The sequence below is a fragment of the Styela clava genome, chromosome 9 (genome assembly GCF_964204865.1).
Source record: "Styela clava chromosome 9, kaStyClav1.hap1.2, whole genome shotgun sequence".
NCBI lineage: Eukaryota > Metazoa > Chordata > Ascidiacea > Stolidobranchia > Styelidae > Styela > Styela clava.
Genome location: NC_135258.1, coordinates 11734212 through 11756308, shown reverse-complemented (window position 1 = coordinate 11756308; position 22097 = coordinate 11734212). Strand labels below are relative to the sequence as shown.

At 35.4% G+C, this 22097-nt stretch overlaps 3 protein-coding genes across 3 annotated transcripts in view; 1 reads left to right on the top strand and 2 right to left on the bottom strand.

Moving 5' to 3' along the window:
- The window catches only part of LOC120338889 (vesicle-associated membrane protein 4-like), a 129902-nt gene that overhangs the window by 98378 nt on the left and 9427 nt on the right, over positions 1 to 22097 (bottom strand). The gene's annotated exons all lie outside the window — the stretch shown is intronic.
- Positions 142 to 3948, bottom strand: LOC120339537 (zinc phosphodiesterase ELAC protein 1-like). Its single transcript, XM_039407685.2, has 9 exons — positions 3699 to 3948; positions 3212 to 3373; positions 3006 to 3129; positions 2512 to 2660; positions 2313 to 2433; positions 1767 to 1855; positions 1591 to 1694; positions 1005 to 1207; positions 142 to 484 (listed from the first exon to the last, which is right to left on the bottom strand). The coding sequence occupies exons 1-9, from the start codon at positions 3748 to 3750 to the stop codon at positions 337 to 339; spliced, it is 1152 nt and encodes a 383-aa protein (XP_039263619.2). The 5' UTR covers positions 3751 to 3948; the 3' UTR covers positions 142 to 336.
- LOC120339538 (transcription initiation factor TFIID subunit 8-like) lies at positions 16964 to 21925 on the top strand. The gene is made up of 6 exons (XM_039407686.2): positions 16964 to 17211; positions 18291 to 18452; positions 19731 to 19861; positions 20427 to 20574; positions 21059 to 21156; positions 21235 to 21925. The coding sequence occupies exons 1-6, from the start codon at positions 17073 to 17075 to the stop codon at positions 21388 to 21390; spliced, it is 834 nt and encodes a 277-aa protein (XP_039263620.1). The 5' UTR covers positions 16964 to 17072; the 3' UTR covers positions 21391 to 21925.

The window sequence follows — 22097 nt, the reverse complement described above, 5'->3', positions numbered from 1 at the left end:
CAATCAATAAAATCTGTCAAATATTTTTAATTTTAAATAGCTTCACGCCCTCTCAAAAAATTGTCTAAGCTCCCCTTGTGGGGCGCGCCCCACTGTTTGAGAACTACTGACCGAAACATTGCCAACAATATCAGGCTGTACTATTTTGACACTGTATTCAATATCTCGAAAGCTACAAGAAAATGACAAAAAGCAATTGATGTTTTGATAAATTAATAATGCATAACAGACAATCTTAGACTGATTATAACAAAACAGAACGAACTTTTCGCAATCTTGGTGTGAAAGGCAAACCAATACTGATAGCCATCATTTCGAATACTGACAGTCATGGAATCATCTGACTTTCCTTGTTACAGGTAAAATAAGACCATCATATGCCGCAATCACATTTCCTAAAAACCCTTCACCAGCTTCTTCAACTAATTTATCCACGGTGAGATCCGTGTCATCAATCTCCTCATGCAAATGTGGATCCTTGTATCTGCATTATGAGATAACAATTACAATATTTGGAGAGTGATACAAACCCAATAAAAATGCAATTGCTGCAATTGATAGCTGTAAAGATTAGTTTTCAAATCACTAATATATATACTTGAAGGTGTTGCTAATTTCCTAAATTAACTAAAAATTAGAAATGATCATTTTGCTTTTTTTAATATAATAATAAATAGACCCTATACCCATGTGTATGAGATTAACAGAAATAGTAACTGTAGGATGTGAAAAAAATGCATTTATCTGATTACACAGAAAGTAGATAATCGAAATCGGCCCAAAACTAATCATGTAATAATTTTATTTTAAACCCACAACATATTATCAACATCAGTCTCGTAATCAACAATATTTTAAAACTGAGGGAATTAATACTGTAACACTCTGCATCTACATTGGATAGAGAAATAAACCAGACAGATGATCACATTTGATCAGTTTCAAGCATCCAAACCAACCAGAATTTATAAAAAAGCATCTAATCTTTAATAAATGAATTTCACCTTTGACTAAAGTGTGTCAGAACTAATGTTGAAGCATTAGCAGCAGTTGCAAATTCTGCAGCCATTGCCGGCGTTGAATGTCCGTTATCATAACATTGTTTATAATGTGAATTTTCATTTGTTGCTTCATGTATCATGACATCACAGTTTTGACAAATTGAAAGAGTTGACCAGGAATCACGAGTGTCTTGCAATATAGCTACCTGAGGATGTAAAAAATGGGGATTCAGGAACTTTTATAGCATAAAAAGCAACGCAGCTTCATATTGTCTGATATCAAGATATTCTGAATAAAATGTGGGACCGAAATCTTAGCCACCTCGTCTAGGGTGTAAGAAATTGGGTAGGCAATCGCTAACCAAAAAGATTCAGAAATGGCTGTTTACATATCATTAGATATCAATAAATCATATAAAAAATATAAATAAAAACCTATTTGTGCATTCGCAACTAAAGACAACTACTGAGAATGTTACCAATGAATTTTCTCAATTCTCCTCCAAAATTGTATAATAGAGACAAACTACTAGAAAACAAAATTTGATTCATCATCCAGAGTTAGAGGATTGAGCAAGAAAAATCATACCTTTCTGCCAGGTTGTTCAGGACCAATATAATCCCTTGGGTTAATAACTGTTCCATCCGCGAGTGTCACTGATTCACCTCGCTTGATTTTTCCATACAGTGGTCCTAGAGTAGTTTTACAAATATTAATTAGGGGATGTTGTGGGGATGTTGTATTGAATGCTAGAGGCTTCTCACCTTTCGGTACGCCAGCTTTTTGTAGTTTTTCACTTTCTAAACGACCAGGTTTCGGAGGTTCAAAGAAAACGTAGCCAAAAGCAGGAATACTATAGAAAAAATATGTTGCAACAACATTTCACTATCATATTTAGTTTGTAAAGATTTATAATTAATCAATATTCTTATCTTTTGTTGCCATTATCAGAAAATTTATTTCTCCAATTCTGATACTAGGTTCTCTCCATAGCATCACCGTCTATTTATTTAAAAAACTTCACATTAAAATCTCTTGAAGTTAAAACTCAATATTTTTTATGAAAAGGAAAAAAATATTTTCATTCCATTGCTTTGGATTTGCTGAATACGCAAATATGGACTATATTCTGATATTGATAGAAAAAAATTTCAATATGTTTTACTTCAATTACCTCTAGGTATTTTCAACCAAAGATAATATGCCCATTTCTGTTTTACAGCTTGTATTCCCGAATACACTTCAAGTAAATGCGAACATCTATGTGATTCTAATATTTAAAGGTAGCTAGCTAGTTTTGGGCAACTGACCGGTGACAGAGCTGACCTGCCAGTATTGTGATCTTCTCGTCCTTGAATATAAACCAACCTTCACAAGATATATCATAAAATATTGCACGTCCATGTTTACATTCATTTATGTGAAGACTGCCTAAATCAAAATATAAAACATAAAAATATTTAGTATAAAAAATGAAAAATGATAATTTACTGTAAATTTCCTGCCTACCTGTTGCCATATGATCTGGACTCCACTTGCTCCAGTCAGGATCTCCTCCTTTAATATGATTATATTGTTTATTTTCGGGAACTAGTTCATGAACAACATATTTAAATGATAATATAGAACGAGATAAATTGAGAGATTCCCTCAGAAATCTGAAAAAAGAATAATCATTAAAATAAAAATATTCTGGGACCATGTTTTCAAATAGGAATTTACAAATATTGGACAAAACTACACGAGCATGATGTAATTTCATACTAAAAAAAAGGGACCTCCTGGCGCACAACCTGAACTTGGGTTGTGTAACAGGTCAGGGTTCAGGTTGTGCGACATCTTGGTGCACATACTTCAGGAGTACCAAAAAAAAGAGTCCTCGAAGTCCTTTTTTTGACATTTGGTATATTAAGCAAACTTACATTGAGTATGATCGACAATAACCATATGCAACTAAACCATACTTTGATTAGTTTACGCTTGTAGATTAAGTCTTTACTTACCTCCTTAGGCCACATGGTCCATATATCTCAACAATAGTATCTGTGGGATCAATATCTTCCTTTTCAACTTCCATTGCTTCTTCATTAGAAGATTTATATGCCATTGATATTGTGCAGAGAAGACCTGAGTATTTTTCAATTTTTTCACAAGAAAATATCAATCTGGAAATGTCAATGATTATAGTGATCATTCTAAATAACTGTACCTGGTAAGCCAAACAAATGGTCGCCATGCAGATGGGTGATGAAAATTTTTGTTATTCTTCCCGGTCGAATCAGTTTTGTTTTCATGATTTGTGTTTGTGATCCTTCCCCACAATCAATCAACCAGACTTCTCCTTCATGTCTTATTGCCATACACGAAGCACCTGTAAATAGGATAGGATTTACATATTTATCCCGGGGAGAGGAAAGTGATAAGATGGCTTAACCATATGGCGAACCACAGCCTCTCGTCCGGGTTACCATTCTATGTCGGGTACGGTACGGGATTATTTAGTTATTTGTTTTCGGAAGCATGGACTTGATCAGATATACTTTGAACAATTCTGTTATTATCGTATTATACATGTTGATCTATTATTTATTATTAATGTTAAAACAACCATTTCAGGTTCATGTTTGAAGCTTATGAGAATTGATAACCTGAAAACCAAATTACAAGATTGTGGAAATAAATATTTTAAAACTCACTCCTACACGGTGATGGATAGCCGGATCCAGTTCCCAAAAATGCGACATCCATTCTTGATCTCCTCTCTTAGAGATCGAAGCCAGTTGAGAATCTTACTTATAAACCAACACAGATACCAGGATATCGACACCTCGCTCCACCGTTTACTGATTGCAAACGTGATCTAAGAATCAGCATTACACAAAGTTGCTCATTTTGTACATTTAATAGGGGAAGTCCCTAAATAAAACCTATCGAAAAAATTAATTATGTCGTCACACATGATACCGGTACCATATTACAAAATATTGTATAACTAAAATAAAATTTAATTGTTACATCACAAATAAATAATTTTAGTAGGGACTTCCCCAATTTTAGACACATTGAGGAGGGTTGGTAGCATAAAAGTCATATTGGGGATGGCAAAATAGGGATGGCGAAATACGGTCGAAAGGTGGCAGATTAGGGATGGCGAAATAGGGACGAAAAGACAAATTGGGGATGGCAAAATGCGGTCGAAGCGTGGCAGATTAGGGATGGCGAAATACGGTCGAATGGTGGCAGATTAGGGATGGCAAAATGCGGTCGAAGCGTGGTGGCAGATTAGGGATGACAAAATGCGGTCGATGGCTGTCAGTTTTTGCCAAATCGACTGTCATAATGCGCTGTTTAGTATACAGATAACAATAAACAATTGCCTCAAAATTACAAAGAAATATGGCCAAAGTGTTTAGATTTGGGGCTGATGAAATGGATTAGTACCTGTCAAATTCGGGCTGGGAAAACACAGTCGATGAGTGTCAAAATGGGATGGCGAAATGGGGTCGAAGCGTGGCAGATTAGGGATGGCGAAATGCGGTCGAGGCGTGGCAGATTAGGGATGGCAAAATGCGGTCGAAGCGTGGTGGCAGATTAGGGATGGCGAAATACGGTCGAAACGTGGCAGATTAGGGATGGCAAAATGCGGTCGAAGCGTGGTGGCAGATTAGGGATGCCGAAATACGGTCGAAGCGTGGCAGATTAGGGATGGCGAAATGCGGACGAAGCGTGTCAAATTGGGGGTGGCGAAATAGGGTCGACTCCTGTCAGGTTAGAGATGATGAAATATGGTCGATGCGTGTCAGATTAAGGAGGGCGAAATAAGGCAGTGGGTTGACGGGTGTCATGTTAAGGATGGCGAAATGCGTGTCAGATTTGGAAACGAACATTGTCAAATTTAAGGAACTAATCTGATCAGTGTTTCACATTTTAAAATTCATTTAAAAGGTATTGTCCGATTTTACATCGTGTCTTTATTTTATGATTAATTTTATTGTTTTATATATTATTACATTTTTCTCATCAAGTCTTGAACTTTTTTTTTATATTTTTCTGATTAATAATTTTAATACAATCTTTTAATGTTTGATATATTATTACGTTTCTCTCATCAAGTTTTGGGTACTCCTGAAGTATGCGCACCAAGATGTCGCACAACCTGAACCCTAACCTGGTACACAACCTGAGTTCAGGTTGTGCGCCAGCTTGTTGCGCATATTTCAAGAGGTCTGCATTGGCTGGCATAGCATTGTGGATCGTGCCATCATTTATGAGGTCATATGTTTTATCTCTTTCGTCATGAAAATTTCAATTTTTCCCTGGTATTATTGTCCCTACAATTTTTTACGCCACCCCGAAGCCTGCGATATTTCTATTCCAAATACTGTTATTAAACAATTCATTTCAATTACAAATATTTTAAGTTGCTCAAGTATATATGTAGAAGAATCCTGTTTTGCTTTAAAATATTTTTGGCATAATTCACGATCACACTGCATGAAGAGTTCATTCTCCGTGTTTCGTTAATTTCAATTCTCAAAATTTCTTTCGAAGTTAATTGGTTTTATAATTTGAATATAACCTTTTGATGTAAAGATGTGTTCGATATATTATGCTATAAAATGATTTTTATGATATTGGGTGAATTCCTATCTAGAGGAGAGTCTTTGAATAGGAATATACGTTGTAGTATTACTCACTTTTGTATAATATTATTCATGAAAACGCGACAAACTATTTGAACTGCGTAAAAAGGAAAATGCGACTTTTGTATAACACTGGCAAAGAATCTACAAAAGGCAAGGTAATTAAACATAGGGATTTTGGTATAAACAGTTCAAAAACCAACTAATAGAAGATTTCAACACAAAATGTTGGAAACCCCCAAATTCATCCATTTTATCGTTTTTCAGAAAGAAAATGTCGAAGACTAGTTTGACTTTTTAGGAATCTTCTTGCATGCTTTACTTCTTGAGAAACATAATTACCATTACTTGGTACAGAATCCAACCCATGTCTTACTGGATAGCGAAGGAGCAACTTATAAATTAATGTGTTACGTGTAACGCAAGTCTTGTTCTTTGTTGCAATTGAATTCCAAGGAAAGACGCATTTGCGACGAATTTTCCGTGCTGTTTGGAATAGGGTGGGTTAGACCTTGGTGCTATATATATCCGCATTGTTTAATATTTAATGGTGCTTATAACTGGCGTAGTTTCGTGCACCGTTATTTCGCGTTCAAATGCGTTTGATGAGGAATTAATTTTGAGCTAGTAATACGTTCAATATTCATATCTAATGATTGTAATATTTGTTCTGGTGAGTATAAGATACAAAAAGCCTTTCTAGATTTTCAATTGAAATCAAATGAAATTATACTTTCATAAACTTATAGGCGAAATGTTTTGAAAACATTCTGCGCTGAGCAGGGTCTCTATAATTGTACGGACATTTAGCGAAATAAAGCCAGTGAAATACTTCCCTGAATATTCGACATTTACACTGGAGTCAAATTACTACTAATCTGCAACTGTAAATTTTCAACCTAATTGTTTTTGAACTTTACAAAACAATCTCAAACATTTGATGGTCAGAAAACGCTAATGTTTCATGTAGTAGTCAGGGAACACGCAATTTGATGGGTTAGTCTAGCAGGAATGGCGAACCTTTTTAAAGAATTGGGTCGAAAATTATTGTTGTATTGTAGAAAAGAAGACTGTGGTTCGTAGACAGGGTTGTCCAAAACGAATCAAATATTCGAATACATTTTCGGCTGATTTTCGAATAATATCTCTTTTCATCGTAAACACGGTTTTTCGTTTTTGCGGGAATCTTCAAACGATTTTACACATTCATTTTCATTACGTCAAGAAATTGAAGGTTATTCAATGTCGTAATTGTTATGATACCCAATAAATTGTCGCAAGTCGGAAAACAAGTCGATTTATTAGAGGAAATAATCAATACTTTTTCCCGCTTTATGGCAAATAATTTTGATAATGATATTTGAAAGTTTCGACTTTTTACTGGGATGATTTTCTGTTGTGCAAATTATTTATACCCATGACCGATACCAGCATATAAAATTATTATGCGTTATTAATTTAGTTTTGTTTAACGTAACTTATGGTTGCGACGACAATTTGTGAGCATAAAATGTGTAGTGAACTGCCCGATATTATTCATTTTTGATTCCTATTTTCGGATTTACTGAATAATAAAAGTATTATTACTCTGAAATCTACTGGAATTTGTGGACTTAAAATGTGTGGCAAGGTGCCCGAATATAATTAATTTCTGATTCGTATTCACAAAATAATATTACTCAAAAATACACTACACGGACTTAAAATGTGTGGTAAAGTGCCCGAATATAATTAATTGCTGATTCGTATTTTCGTATTCACAAAATAATAAAAGTATTATTACTCCAAAATACAACGGCAATTTGTGGGCTTAAAATGTGTGGTAAAGTGCCCGAATATAATTAATTGCTGATTCGTATTTTCGTATTCACAAAATAATAAAAGTATTATTACTCAAAAATACAACGGCAATTTGTGGGCTTAAAATGTGTGGTAAAGCGCCTGAATATAATTAATTTTTTATTCGTATTTTCAGACTCTTGGAAAAATTGTCCCAAGTCGGAAAAATAATTTATACTTTATCCCGCTTTTTGGCAAATAATTTGAATAATGGTTGGTATTTGAAAGTATGAACTTTTTACCAGGATGATTTTGTGTTGCGCCAAATATTCAAATCCATGACCGATACCACTATTTCAAATGCCCTGCCATCTTAATTTAAATCTGTTAACGTAACTAACTCATGATTACGTCGACTTGTGAAAAAATAAAAGCGTTACTATTCTAAAATATATATCGCAGTAATCTGTAAATATGAAATGCCTGGTAATATAGCCAGTTATTCCTTGTTTATTCCATGCAAATTCTTTCGCATATTATAGATAAGCGTTTTTTGAACCTCAAATGTATTCGAAACAGTGAACTATTCGGTATTGGCCACTCGTAGGTAAACCCGCTACCGCAATTTTTCCGTTAGACTCGTTATCTTTGACGTTGAAGGACTAAGGTAATATCTTGTACTTGATTTTATGTAATTTGTGTAATACTAATTACCGAAATATGTTCCAACGCTACGGACTACGGTAAATATTCCCGTGGTTTCAAAAGAGCTTTGAAACGGGATTTCACTGTATGAGAATTGCATTTTCAGAGTGGCTTTCTGCCACGTTGAAGTCACTACCACTCTAATCACAACCCTCTAACGACTACGTGATTGAAGAGGCGTTATAAACTCTTCATTTCATTTTCAGTTTTCCACGATAAAAACAGTGAATGAGGAGGCCTCTTTATTTCATTTTATTCAGTTTTCCACGATAAAAACAATCTCAAAACTTTCCAAGACTAGACTAACATTGAAAACATATTGAACGGTATATATGTAGGGATGAATTAAATGTCCCTGAACTAAATGACCAGAGAGTTTGACAAGCCCGTGAATCGATGCTCTAAGAACGACCAGAGATCGTAGGTTTTACGGTATTTTCAAATTTGAGGTAATGGCATTGGTTACTTAAGATATGTAAATGGTGAATGACTCAAAGTAAGGTATAAGGCATTAAAAAGTAACTATAATGGTCTAGTTGTTGTAACTAAGTAGGTTTAAAAAAATCATCATCATCAATCATTTCAAAATTGAGCAACATTAAAGTTGGCTCATGTAATATGATATGATTTTGAAAGCTTTATATTATAGAAACGAAAGCGCACTGACATGAGAGTGAGCGTATATTCCTTCAAATGGCCAGAATGAATCATGTATACAGCACCTAATGAAAGTGATGAATTGAATATTCCCGTTTTTGAAAAAATAGTGTTCACAAGCAACAAGAAATATATGACATTGGAAGACATAGAGAGTGAGGGTTAAATGCTAATTGGAGCGCTTAGTATCAGCAATAGTGTCAGCATCAGCATTTCCCTGATTACAGGGAATTAATAAAAATAGAAGAAAGAACACCAACGTTAAATTATAAATTACAATAGTTTTTCATTCTGCTTTTAAGAAAATTATAAGCAGGACATTCATGAGAAAACATGCAAATGCTAGTGAACCATGCATGTTTATTCATACATGCGCGCAAGAAAGAAGTTGTAAACGGAAATAAAGAGATGACATTTGAGATGACATGATGCTATAAAGATATCGGGTATAAATGCAAAATGGGAAATCCTACATCATTTACAGTAAGGTTCAAAATGTGAAAACAAAAATTGGGATATCCAACCAATAAAAAATTATTACATTATTGAGAAATTAATTTACAATATTTTATAATAATGAAAGCATATAACACCAGTATATCATATTGATTCGAAATGTTGTCACACAATTACATTGTGTTTCCATGCATAGTTTGGCATATTAAAACATGAACTTAACCAAAGGACTTAGTAAATGCTAGGAAATGCTATCTGGGGGAAGACATATTTTCACTGCAAGATTTCAAGATTACACACTGAAAACTATTGCTACAGAAAGTAATCAGGAACTTCATTATAGAATATATATAACAGCATATGCACCCACCCACATAAATAACAAGTTTATCTTATAACAAGAACAAAATAACACAGTATGGAGTAGTAGCAGAGGAATTGTTATTTTAGGATTGCAGACAATGCATTAGTACAAAGTGGTTATGATTCATGAATGAAATCAGATCTTATTGATTGACTTCAAAACAAACAAGGACTAGACAAAGTATATAATATCGTGTACACAAATGCTACAGTCCCCATAAATAGTGTTTAATAATTGGCAAAAAATACTGAAAGGTAATTAAAACATAATTCTGTATCTTGGAAAAATGAATCTCAAACAAATACAATTTAGTATGTTGCACGTTAATTGAAGAAAAAAAATAAATATTTGGAATTTGTGTACACAAGTTGAAGTCAGTGACATTAATTTGAACAGTAGCACAAATAGAGCTATTAGGTTATTAAACGACGCTTCTGTAGTATGTGCACTGAGATGGCGTACAACCTGATAACCCTAACGTGGTACACATACTATGTTCAGGCTGTGTGCCATCTTGGTGCACATGCTGGGACGGGATGCACACACGGGAGCACCTATTAAACATATAAAGGTATTCAAACTCAGCGATTGTGTGATCTCAGTGATTTTAGGTAGGGTTAGGAACTGAATTTTATGAGAATGTCTTCAAGACACGAAAATGGAAATCACAAAAGTAAGTGAGATTGCATACTAGTAGCAAGTCGAAATGATAAAATATTCGGGGCAGTAAAGGATCAGACCAGGAGATAGCACTCTTTCAAATGTTTGTGTAAATAAAATGATAACTATAGGGCTGACTATGTGCTATTAGGTGAAATCTATGAAAAAGTTGATCTGTCATAAAAATGTTTAGATTAGCTGGATGGATAACCTTGGATGCAACAATTGGAATACAGTTTGCATAAAAAACAGTAGCAATAAATAAACTATAAAACAAGATTAACAATGAGAGTGATTTTTATGATTGATCCAAGTTACATTAACAAAAATAGGAAAATTATTTTAATAGAAGCAATTATGGCAAATAAACAGCTCTTACTAACATGGATTAGCAAACATACACTAAAGTTTAATTTTTATATGCCCTTTACAAATAACAAGTATCTAATTTCTCATTTAACATTTGCCTTATAAGCTAAAATGCTGAATAAATATTAAATATTACTAGATTAGAATGGTTCCTTTATGAAATTTGAACATAATCATATTCCAAGAACTTGTGAAATACTACACGGAGCTATTGTGTTAGAAAGTATCTTCAATACATTTTTGTACCAGGGTAAAGTTAACTATAACAAAATAGGAACCTCCGTCTGCTGAACGATTATTATTACTTTTTAATGAGTTGTCCGAAGCAATGATACCAAATCTGAACTGAAACGTAAGTTTCAGCACTTCAAATTCATAAACATTCTCAAGTTTCAGAATATTTGCAGATTGAACCAATACACAGTAGAGTATGTGAGCCGGTCATCAACTTCAAAACACAGTTTTGAAGTACAAAGATAGTTTTGGAGATAAAACTATATCAAGTCCCATGTCACAATTCATTTGTGCGCATGTAGTGGACCTATGGATCGTTTTGTTATTATGTTGTTGTTCTTTGACACATATTGAAAAACCGCTTTTCTTGTTGATTACTGGACGAATTGCCTTGAAATTTTCAATGGTTTAAGATTGATTTGCCTGAAGGCTATTACTTTCATGTATTTCCAATATTTCTGAGAGCTGCATGGAATTCATTTCTTTTGTGCTATGACCTCATCAAAAATTGCCACCATGTGGCGGTTCATCGTGCGCAGCGGGTCACGAGGTCAGCGAACATTGGTGCTTCTAGTGTTTAGCGAACCGTCAAAGGTAAGCTGGACTACTGCTTCGCTCAGGCTGCATGTCCATATATTTGAGCATCGCTCTCTTGTTGAAAGTGCAAACTATAAAGTTCTTGATCCCCTTTCTGGCACAAATAGACTCACTTCAGTCATTGCAGCAATATCCCTAAAGACTAGATAACCTTAATCTTCATATCTGAAATTATATCAAAATACTTGACAGAGTTTCAAGTAGTCATTATAGACTTAATGTCATTTACGATCAAATTTTATAATGGAATTGGAAGTTCGGGGCTTTTACTACAGTTAATTAACATGACATGTGTCTCGCTCGGATTAACGATAGGATCTACATATCTATCCCAGGAGAGAGATAATGGACCAGATGGCTGGATGGTGGAGGAAGCTGTGACCGACCAGCAGTTATGTGAACCACCCAACTGCGACGAGGAGTCCAGTAATCCTCTCGCACATAACCATGGGGTGACGAGCGTATTCCTAACAATCTCCACATTTACCCTGCGAACCTACACAGACTGACATAGTGTAAGTAATAAGAGGTGCGATGCCAAGCTTATTGCGCTCACAGGCTTAGCATGCGATGAGCCACACCACTGCTAATTTGAAGTTAGACAATTCAGCAATTAAATATATCAAATGGTTAGAATGCATATTAACTTTTTGCTTAGGTCTGCGGAGTTCACTCAAACAGTCAAATGGCTTTAGCAGTTTCACTTTTTAGTTTATCGCTTGCTCCACACAATGCTGCAATGTTACCAGTCTCAATTTGACATACCGTGTTCGTGCCTACATCTTGCCACACAATAATTCCACCGCGAAGGCATACCGGTACCGTAGTCCAATGATACGGTACCGTACCGGTACCGTAGTCTACCGTTACCATATTAATTAAAAGTCCAAGTCTTGGTACGGTACCGGTACCGTACTGTCCTTGTAATTACCACCAAAACAATTGCCAGAGTAGCCTAATTTGAACCAGAAGAATGTTAAATCTCTTATTTTCTGTCTACTGCCATTCTCTACACTGCCCATGCCGTCAAGGACTGGATTAGCATTAACAGATTACGGTAATGCTGTAATGGGCCACATACCGGTACCGTACTCACTACGGTACGTACCGGTAGGTGGTACCTATTACCGTATCCTGGCATATGCAGGTACATTTAGGCTACATGCTAAACTTAAGAACCTTAAAATGTTCGTACGGTACCGGTGAGAGGGGTTGGTAGCCTAAAAGTCTCATTGCGCGCAGCGCATTAGGAGCAGCGCATTACGCACAGTGAGGCCGCATTAGGAGCAGCGCATTGAGCACAGTGAAGCCGCATTAGGCGCAGCGCATTGGGCACAATGCGAGATCACATTAGGAGCAGCGCATTGGGCACAGTGAAGCCGCATTAGGCGCAGCGCATTGGGCACAATGCGAGATCGCATTAAAGCAGCGCATTGGACACAATGCGAGGTCGCATTAGGAGCAGCGCATTGTGCACAGTCAGGATTGACAATTCATCCATCCATTTTATCATTGTTTAAGGAATCTATAAGGACAGGCCAGACTCGACTTTTAGATAGTAGCAACAGTGATTCGACTTGACTTGGTACTCGAATTTGATAGAACTAGATTGGTGACACGTTACTGTAATTTAACAGCTTTGCCTTTTGTTGTTACAGTGGAATCATGTATGTCTGAAATTGGTCAGACGAAACAATAGGAAAATATATTTGTCTTATTGTGCCAGATAACTTCGATGAGAATATAATGATTATTAAGACATACCGAAGATTTATAGACGACTGCAAACTATTTTGGACATGAGGATCAGAAAACATTCATATCTGCAGTTATAGCTTGTTTGTCTAAAGGAGTTAGACTATGATCTAACGAAAGCTTACAAATATACCTGTTATTTCGTGAAAAGAGATAATGCCATACTTATTGACATAAATTACTCAATATAAATCCGCTGAATACTTTTCAATCAGCTTTATCATCCAAGTTCCCCACTGTTAATGATGCATTCAAAAGTTTCATTGATTCTTCAACATACCAGGCGCGATTCTCACTGTGCATGTTTACTTGCGGTTGCTTTTTTATCATAAGTATGTTTGTTCAAAGAATTCTTGCTATGATCCAACGAAACGTTGGAAAAACACATCTGACTTAAATTTGCCCCATGATTCTGAATCACATATAATTCAGTTCAGAATAATCATTGAAGATATAGATTGAGTTCAAAATTAATTTAAATCGTGGAAAAAACATTAAAATAGAGAAATATAAAAGCGATAATGCGTTACAAGATTTAACATATTTGTGAACTTCAGAGTATATTTTCAGAAGTGAGGCAGTATTTATTAGATTTTGATTATTCAATGTAAATTATTAAGGAAATGTAACTGGTAAACTGTTCATGGAAGTACCAGTTTATGTCTGAATACTTTTTTAAACTGAATAGGTCAAGCGCAAATCTTATAGAAAATTAAAAACAAACCATTTTCTGATTGCGGCAATGTTTATTTTAAAATCAAATCATTTTATATGTTGTTTTTGTGATTTTCCTGTATTTATCATAATGATATTTATCATCATATTGACGGTATGTAGCATTAAATGCATATTCATGTGTGGGTGATGTACACCGATAAAATATAGCCAGAAACACAAAACATGTGGCTTAAATTGTTCGAGTTGTTTCAATGGGGTAAAAGGCAATCTATAGAACTTTTATTAAACAAAGCCTGGACGACCTGAAGTATGCGCACCAAGATGGCGCACAACCTGAACTCAGGTTGTACACAAGGTTAGGGTTCAGGTTGTGCGACATCTTGGTGCACATACTTCACGAGTACCCAAAGCCTTATACAACTTTGATTGTTTATGCCTAAATGGCTATGAGTAACTATAAAACTTTTTCCAAAATTGCTCTTTTCCAGTTTCCATTTATCAATAAACATTTCCAATCGTTTTTTTTTTAAATATCGTCACGCTAATAACCGAATTGCGTAAGTCATATTTAGCAGTTTTGAGAAAAACATAAAAAACTTCCTAATGATATTGTTATGCCATTGAGAGTCAATAATTTGTCATGGTTCAATTTTTTGATTGTTGCCGGATTTGAGTTAATTTGTATGACGCAGTTAATTAACGCACTGTGACTTAGTCAGAAATGTGTCAATGACTTGGGGACATACGCAATTTTGCAACTTTACTATATGCACCAGTCCTGGAAACTAAACATTCCAAAATCGAATGTAATTCTCAGTATCTACAATGTCTAATCCCCAAAATAGCTAATCAGTTTCAATTACATTATTTTTTATGTTTAAAAATATATATTTTATCAATATAACACGCTTTGCACACCCACCGAAATAAGACTAAGATTAAATATAAAGAATAAAACAGCAATGCACCCAATATAAAAGCCAACCAAGGTGGATTGGACTCGGACAGTAAATATCACAAGTGCACGTCTTCCTATACTGTAGTATGAATTCAAATTAATACGCGCGCCGTATGCCTGACGACGGTGAAAAATGCATAAATGCGTGGCATGCGGAACTTAGTTTCACAGAAAATGTCTAAGAGAACCTCCTGAAGTAAACCACGAAGAAGATTCGAAATGGACTTGCGACGACTGCGAATCCACAGGGATACATTTCGAAGCTTTACGAAACATTTTCATGAAGTCGTCAAAAAATGAGCCAGAGGAAACGGATAAATAAGTTTCGATATATAAAGACTTCTCAATCGTTTTTATCAAATCTAGGGAGAAAAGGTTGGGAATAATAATACACGAAATGGTTCACGCAGCTGGGGTTTTGATGCATGAAGGTGGAAGTGAACATGGACCTAAATTTCAAAAAAGAACCCGCCGTATGGTCAAACAATTAAAATATCATCAGAAGAAACTCCTTCCAGAGCTGAGACATCTGAGCATAAACTTCAAAGATATAAGCAAATAATTAAAATATGTTATGACTATAAGTGATTAGAAAAAAATATTAATAAATGACAGTTCAAATCTCTTTCCTTTATGTTATGTGTGTGGTATAATTAAACATAATATCATTTTCCACTGCTGTTGTTTTTATTTTGCATAAAGATCGAGGTTAAGAACGATATAATTGCATTCAATTCAGGATGGAGGAAAGTTGAAATCATCATGTGAATTAATCGCACATATTTATGGGAACACTCATAACTTTTTTCTAAAATGCATAGCAGATGTATTAGTAACTTCTTATGCAAAGCCTTGTTGAATGGGATGTATGGAATACCCCATAAAATTGGGGCTACATATCACCGGTCCGAGTCCCAGCAAATTCGATTGCCAAGTCAAGTCGAATTCTATTTAAAAGTCGAGTTCGACTTTATAGATTCCATAAATAATGCTAAATCCTGACTGTGCGTAATGCGCTGCTGCTAATACGGCCTCACTGTGCCTAATGCGCTGCTCTTAATGCGACCACGTATTGTGTCCAATGCGCTGCTCCTAATACGTCTTCACTGTGCTCAATGCGCTGCTCTTAATGCGGCATCACTGTGCGCAATGCGCTGCTCCTAATGCCACCACGCATTGTGCCCAATGCGCTGCTCCTAATGCGATCTCGCATTGTGCCCAATGCGCTGCGCCTAATGCGGCTTCACTGTGCCCAATGCGCTGCTCCTAATACGATCTCGCATGTGCCCAATGCGCTGCGCCTATTGCGGCTTCACTGTGCCCAATGCGCTGCTCCTAATGCGGCCTCACTGTGCCCAATGCGCTGCTCCTAATGCGATGCTCGCAACGAGCAAATTACAGTAACGTATCATCAGCCGAGTTCCAGCAAATTCGAGTACCAATTCAAGTCGAATTACTGTTGCTACTTTTTAAAAGTCGTGTCTAGCTTGTCATTATAGATTCCATAAACAATGATAAAATGGATGGATGAATTGTCAATCCTGACTGTGCGCAATGCGCTGCTCCTAATGCCACCACGCATTGTGCCCAATGCGCTGCTCCTAATGCGATATCGCATTGTGCCCAATGCGCTGCGCCTAATGCGGCTTCACTGTGCCCAATGCGCTGCTCCTAATGCGGCCTCACTGTGCGTAATGCGCTGCTCCTAATGCGCTGCGCGCAATGAGACTTTTAGGCTACCACCACTAATGGTACCGGTACCGATGTACGGTACGGTAACACTGACACCATGCCCTTCACTTTCTCAAACGTCGCCATCCCTAATCTGCTCCACAATTCGACCGCATTTTGACATCCCCAATCTGCCACTACGCTTCGACCGCATTTTGCCATCCCTAATCTGCCACCACGCTTCGACCGCATTTTGCCATCCCTAATCTGCCACCATTCGACCGCATTTCGCCATCCCTAATCTGCCACGCTTCGACCGCATTTCGCCATCCCCAATTTGACTTTTCGTCCCTATTTCGCCATCCCTAATCTGCCACTTTTCGACCGTATTTCGCCATCCCTATTCTGCCATCCCCAATATGACTTTTATGCTACCACCACTATAGGACACATTCGCCACCAAAGATACAGCAGTTTTTTCACAGCTTCCGTGGGTAGCTTTTCTTCATTTGATGTTGCAGAAATTTCGTGTTCAGTTGTTAAAATGTCTCAAGAAGGAACTGATCCATCTGTGGCATATAGACAAGGCCTTACTGCAGCCATTGGTGCAGTGTGTGTGGAAAACGGCTGCGAGTTTGTTCGAAAGTCCGCACTGGAGACATTGACAGAAATTGCACAAAGCTGTAAGTGGATTTTTGTATGTCAATGATAGATAGATAGTTAATTCTGAAAACTCCATAATACACAAAAATGAAGAATTCTGGAAAGCGAGCAAAACCTTTAAAAAAGTTTAAAACAGCACATGCACAAAAAAATTACAAAAAAAAAAAACCTGCTATAGAGAGATTTGGGCCAGACATAAACAAACAAAAATACGCTAATGTATTGAACTTCGGGCTGTTATGTAAGTAAATGCCATAAATTAAATGTCTTGAAAGGTTGGAAATATAAAATTCAATCTTTAACAAACTTAGTACACTGATACAGCAATATATAGATATATGTTGTTAATTGAGGTAATGTTCTTCTTTCCCTATTTACCAGTGGTATTGCGATTAACTGAAGATATTTACATCAAATCTAAACCATGATAAATCGATAATATTATCATAACAATGCACGTAATATACATAACAAAATGGAGTTTTGTTGAATACTATGTTTTGATCTTTCTATAATTCCAAGTGCTTTTATTTATTTTGCAAGTGAACCATTTCCAGATTTCATCATATAATTGCAATGCTAACTATATTAGCTTGTTCTTTCTACAGTTTCACATGTTTTGACAATAACCTTTATTATTGAAATTTTTTTTAATCCTGCCTAATCGATAAGCCGTGGTCGTTTTTATATTTTTATGTCAAATAATGTTCAACTTGGCAACTTATTTCTATAGTTCAACATCATTAACGTTTTCAATGGCTAATAAATCTCTCGACTGAACAAGGTTTTTGAACATCTAAGTTAGTTATTTCACAAAGAGTGATATTAATATGGCATGGTGTAGTTAGTTTTATTAGTGAGATAGGTAAAAAGCAATACATGTTGTCAATATTTGAATAATTTTACATTAAGAAGTGAATTTTACATTAAAAAAGAGATTATTCTTGACCTGTCAGACCAATTTCTCCACACATTTGTAGGGATATTGAAACTCAGTGAAATGGAATTAATCATTGCATCTAAATCAGTGTTAATGATTAGTTATTACATCAATAGAATTTGTTCAATTGAAACTGAATATGTATTTTATTCACTGAAGATTTAACAGAGATAGCCAGAAGTACTCGCCAATACTGCGAAATAGGAGGACGAAGTCTTCCAACACTTCTTGATATTCAAACTGCATTGGCTGATGCAGGATTCAAATTCAATACACTGCCTGACTTTATAAGAAATAAGCGAAGAGTTTCCATTGGTGAAGGTCAGTTAGTTATTTTTCAACTTATTCAAAAATGTTCAAACTCTTTTTTCGGTTTCATACAAAAGGTTTATGATTGTGGAGTAGGTGAATTTGAGTGGGAGTGGTGATTCGTCTACGGCCCATTGAAATGGGCCGCGGCCCATCAAGTTGTGTAATGGGATGAAATAATAAAGACTAATAAATATGTAAATCCTACCCACTTCCCGAACTTATAATAGAACTATAATGTGAAAAATCTGAACAAAGTTTTGTCCTAATTTCCTAACCTGGTACACATACTTCAGGTGTATCCTTTTCTGTAGCTTAGTATTTTGCTTTATTTTTGGACACGTAGTGGACATAGCGATCATTTCAATATTATGTTGTTGTTGTTCTCACTGTTGTTCTTTGACACGTTTTGAAGAAATCGCTTTTCTCTTCGAATACTGGACCAATTGCTTTGAAATTTTTAGTGGTTGAAGATAAAATTTTTCTCCAGAAGGCTATTACTTTTTTTTCACTACGACGTCATTAAAATTATTCCCACTAGGTGGCGCTACGTGTCCATATATTTGAGCATAGCTATCTTGTTATGTAAAGGCTTATCGCAAGAAAAAGGTTTGATGGCATCCCGCGATTTTTTTTTGTTCGAATATTGACAATTTTGTAAGAATTGAAAATTTTGGTAGGACAATTGAATTTTTTCTGATGGGCCGCCACGGACCATGTGGCCCAATTAGATGGGCCGTGGCCCCGGCCCATGGGCCTTAAAGGAGTCACCACCCCTGTAGGTGAATTTGGTATGTCTTTGTTATTCATTTGCTTCTGACTTTTTATATTTCAACACTTATATGATTTGTATATTTGAATTTTTCATATGAATATATCTCTCAAAGCAAGGTAACTAATTATGACCCAAAAATGAATAAATTGCTGAAAGAAATATGTAAATTTATTGGAAGAAAGGAAAAATTGTGCAACACAGAATTATGGTTTGGACCAGTCATATTGAAAATTCTTTTTGAAAAAAAAATTACCCAGTTAATTTGTTAATTTAAGTAGCAGAGTGTTCGAATTTCAAAATGTCTTTCTTTCTAAACATCGTTCACATAACATAACAAATTGCTGAAATTTATTTGCTAACCATTGCGGGATTAACGATATAGAAAGTGTACAATTAATCATTCAATTATCGATCACTACATTTTTAGGTTATTGAATAGACTACTTCATCACCTGAATGAAGTATTAAAGTCTGAAGTCTCACAAAGTATTAAAGTCTTATTTATATGTTTATAGTTTCCAAGACAACATCTTCACAAAATCCAAATGTTCTTCTTGTTGGTGAACGAAGAAACTTTCCAACACATATTCCGGAAAATTCTACTTATCCTAAATTTCCAGATCCTCATACTTATGTTAGGACATTGGTAAGAATACTTTTTTGTAATGATATTGCTAAACACCAAGGCGTGTGCACATTTGAGTAGAGAATCAATCTTTGAGATAATCATTGATTTAAACAACCTGCGATTTGCTAATTGAAATTCTCAAACTTTATAGCAAGTACAAGAAGATTATTCAAAATTAGCCCTCAGAAATTTTCCAAATTTTTTTGGATTTAGTTAGCTATTCTTGGCTATCTGGATTACAAATTTTGTTGATAAAAGTTAGATTTTCTGACTATTGTAATTATATCATAATGATATGGATGATATTGGTATTATTGTTCATCTTGTAAACCATAAGTACAGAGCATTTCAAAATACATAATACTGAATATAAAATATATGCTACTATTTTGTGTAGGTTTAAAGATTTATTGGAAGTTACTAATTTATTGTTTGTAGAAGTTGGTGACTCAATATGCCGAAATGTCGTTTTAGTTTTTTGAATTTGTTCTGTGAATGCATGATTAAAGGGTGTTATTGTCATGACATCTAGTTATCTGAATTTTCTGTTTTCTGGTTATAGTTTACCTTTCTGTTTGTATAGACAGGACAAGAACCTGAAAATAATTATGGTCTATTGCGAGAAAGGGGTTCATCACAGAGATGGGATGTTGAAAGAGCTCTTACAAGATTCATTGCAAAGACTGGTTCAAGTCATGCACTACTTCCTGATGACAAATCTGCTTTTCCATGTAATTTTACTCCCTTTAATCACCTCAGTAGATTTTGTTTTCTTAGAAAATCAGTCCTGATTTCCTGAGAATAATCATTAAAATGTGTAATGATGTCATGAACTATGGTTTCTCACCTGGGAGCATTATAAGGATATGTTTTACTTTAACATTTCATTTGGATAGATTAAGCTGTGATCTACTTGCTACATGAAGAACCTTTATGTTTTCAAAGTGACAACAATAATCTCTAATGTCTAATATTATCATCCACCTACAGATTTAAACCAGAGTCCCCATACGTTCCAACCATCGTGAACATAATTATTATTGCATGAATTTTGAATGTGCATCATTAGCTATCATGAAGTGGATGTCTATGTAAATTGGATTAATGGTTTTTCCAGTCGAGAACTCACATGGACAAATAGTTATATACTTTTTCATTGAGTGACATAGCTGTACAACTTTGTTCGCCTTAACTGCTATTTTTTGTATTGAATAGTGATTGCTGCAGTTCCTCCTGCAATTCCGTACTTATCTGCTCTGCTGCCTTGTGAGAATGACTTGGCTGAGAAATTAGAAAAAGAAGCAGCTGCTGAGGTATAAAAACGATTTTAATCAAGTCATAAAAATATTATTTTTAATTTTGACCTATTCGTGGAATTTCAAATTTTGCAGAATAATGCAGGAAAACAAAATGTACGACAAAACAAATCATCTAGCCAGAAAAGGGTAGCTGATGATTCCAAGTCGAATGAGAGGACTCCTGATAATATTGATAATCCGTACCTACGGCCAGCAAAAACACCTAAATTGAAGAAGAGTAGAAGATGATACTACCTATTACTAATGGCAATTTTTCCTAAAGAGGAAGGAGATAAAATTCTGTCAATGAAGTATTGAGCCAAGAGGCTTTTGTGTGTAGACTCCAATTGTTCGATGCTGTTAAACGACAGCAATTCTTAAAACAATCCAAAAACTACAAAATGTTATAAGGATATTTTCTCACTTTATAGAGATATGCTCCATTGGTTTGATATAAAGTTGTGTGCCTGACAAATTATTCAAAATGTTTACGCTTAACCATTGTCGAGTACAAGCCCAAGTCAATTCACAGCAGAGTTGCAAGTCTAGCTAGAGATGGTAGATTTCATATGCAACATTTTAGTGAATAATAAAGCCAACAATGATCCTCACCGCTTCGCCACGTTCTTGTACAGAAAATTTATTAGATCCCAGTATCAGAAACATAAATTTTCAATCCGCATTTGATAGTGTTATAGCTGTACATGAGGTGGTCGGTGCCTGTTATTTGCATTTTTGATACAAGATATTCGTAAAATTTAATAAAGTTTTCATGAATTGCAAAGGTTGTTCTGTGATTATTAGGACAGCAGCTTTCGTTCAAAAGTATTGAGATCGGATTTTCATTCTTTGGGTCAGGGAGTCGTTTTTAAAAAGCTTAGCACGGTGACCGCAAGCCCGTGCTTGGTTTTGCAATCATTCGGGGCGGGAATAGCAAGTGAGTTAGGTAGATGTTC

What these genes read in the sequence shown, in the direction of transcription:
- LOC120339537 (XM_039407685.2), bottom strand. Translation starts at nt 3,750, where the DNA reads ATGGATGTCGCATTTTTGGGAACTGGATCCGGCTATCCATCACCGTGT. An exon ending in TCCAGATCATATGGCAACAG is followed by an intron (nt 2,434 to 2,511) that starts GTAGGCAGGAAA and finishes ATTTTGATTTAG; the next exon opens with GCAGTCTTCACATAAATGAA. An exon ending in GCAGGTCAGCTCTGTCACCG is followed by an intron (nt 1,856 to 2,312) that starts GTCAGTTGCCCA and finishes TTTTTTCTATAG; the next exon opens with TATTCCTGCTTTTGGCTACG.
- LOC120339538 (XM_039407686.2), top strand. Translation starts at nt 17,073, where the DNA reads ATGTCTCAAGAAGGAACTGATCCATCTGTGGCATATAGACAAGGCCTT. An exon ending in AAGAGTTTCCATTGGTGAAG is followed by an intron (nt 18,453 to 19,730) that starts GTCAGTTAGTTA and finishes ATATGTTTATAG; the next exon opens with TTTCCAAGACAACATCTTCA. An exon ending in TGACAAATCTGCTTTTCCAT is followed by an intron (nt 20,575 to 21,058) that starts GTAATTTTACTC and finishes TGTATTGAATAG; the next exon opens with TGATTGCTGCAGTTCCTCCT.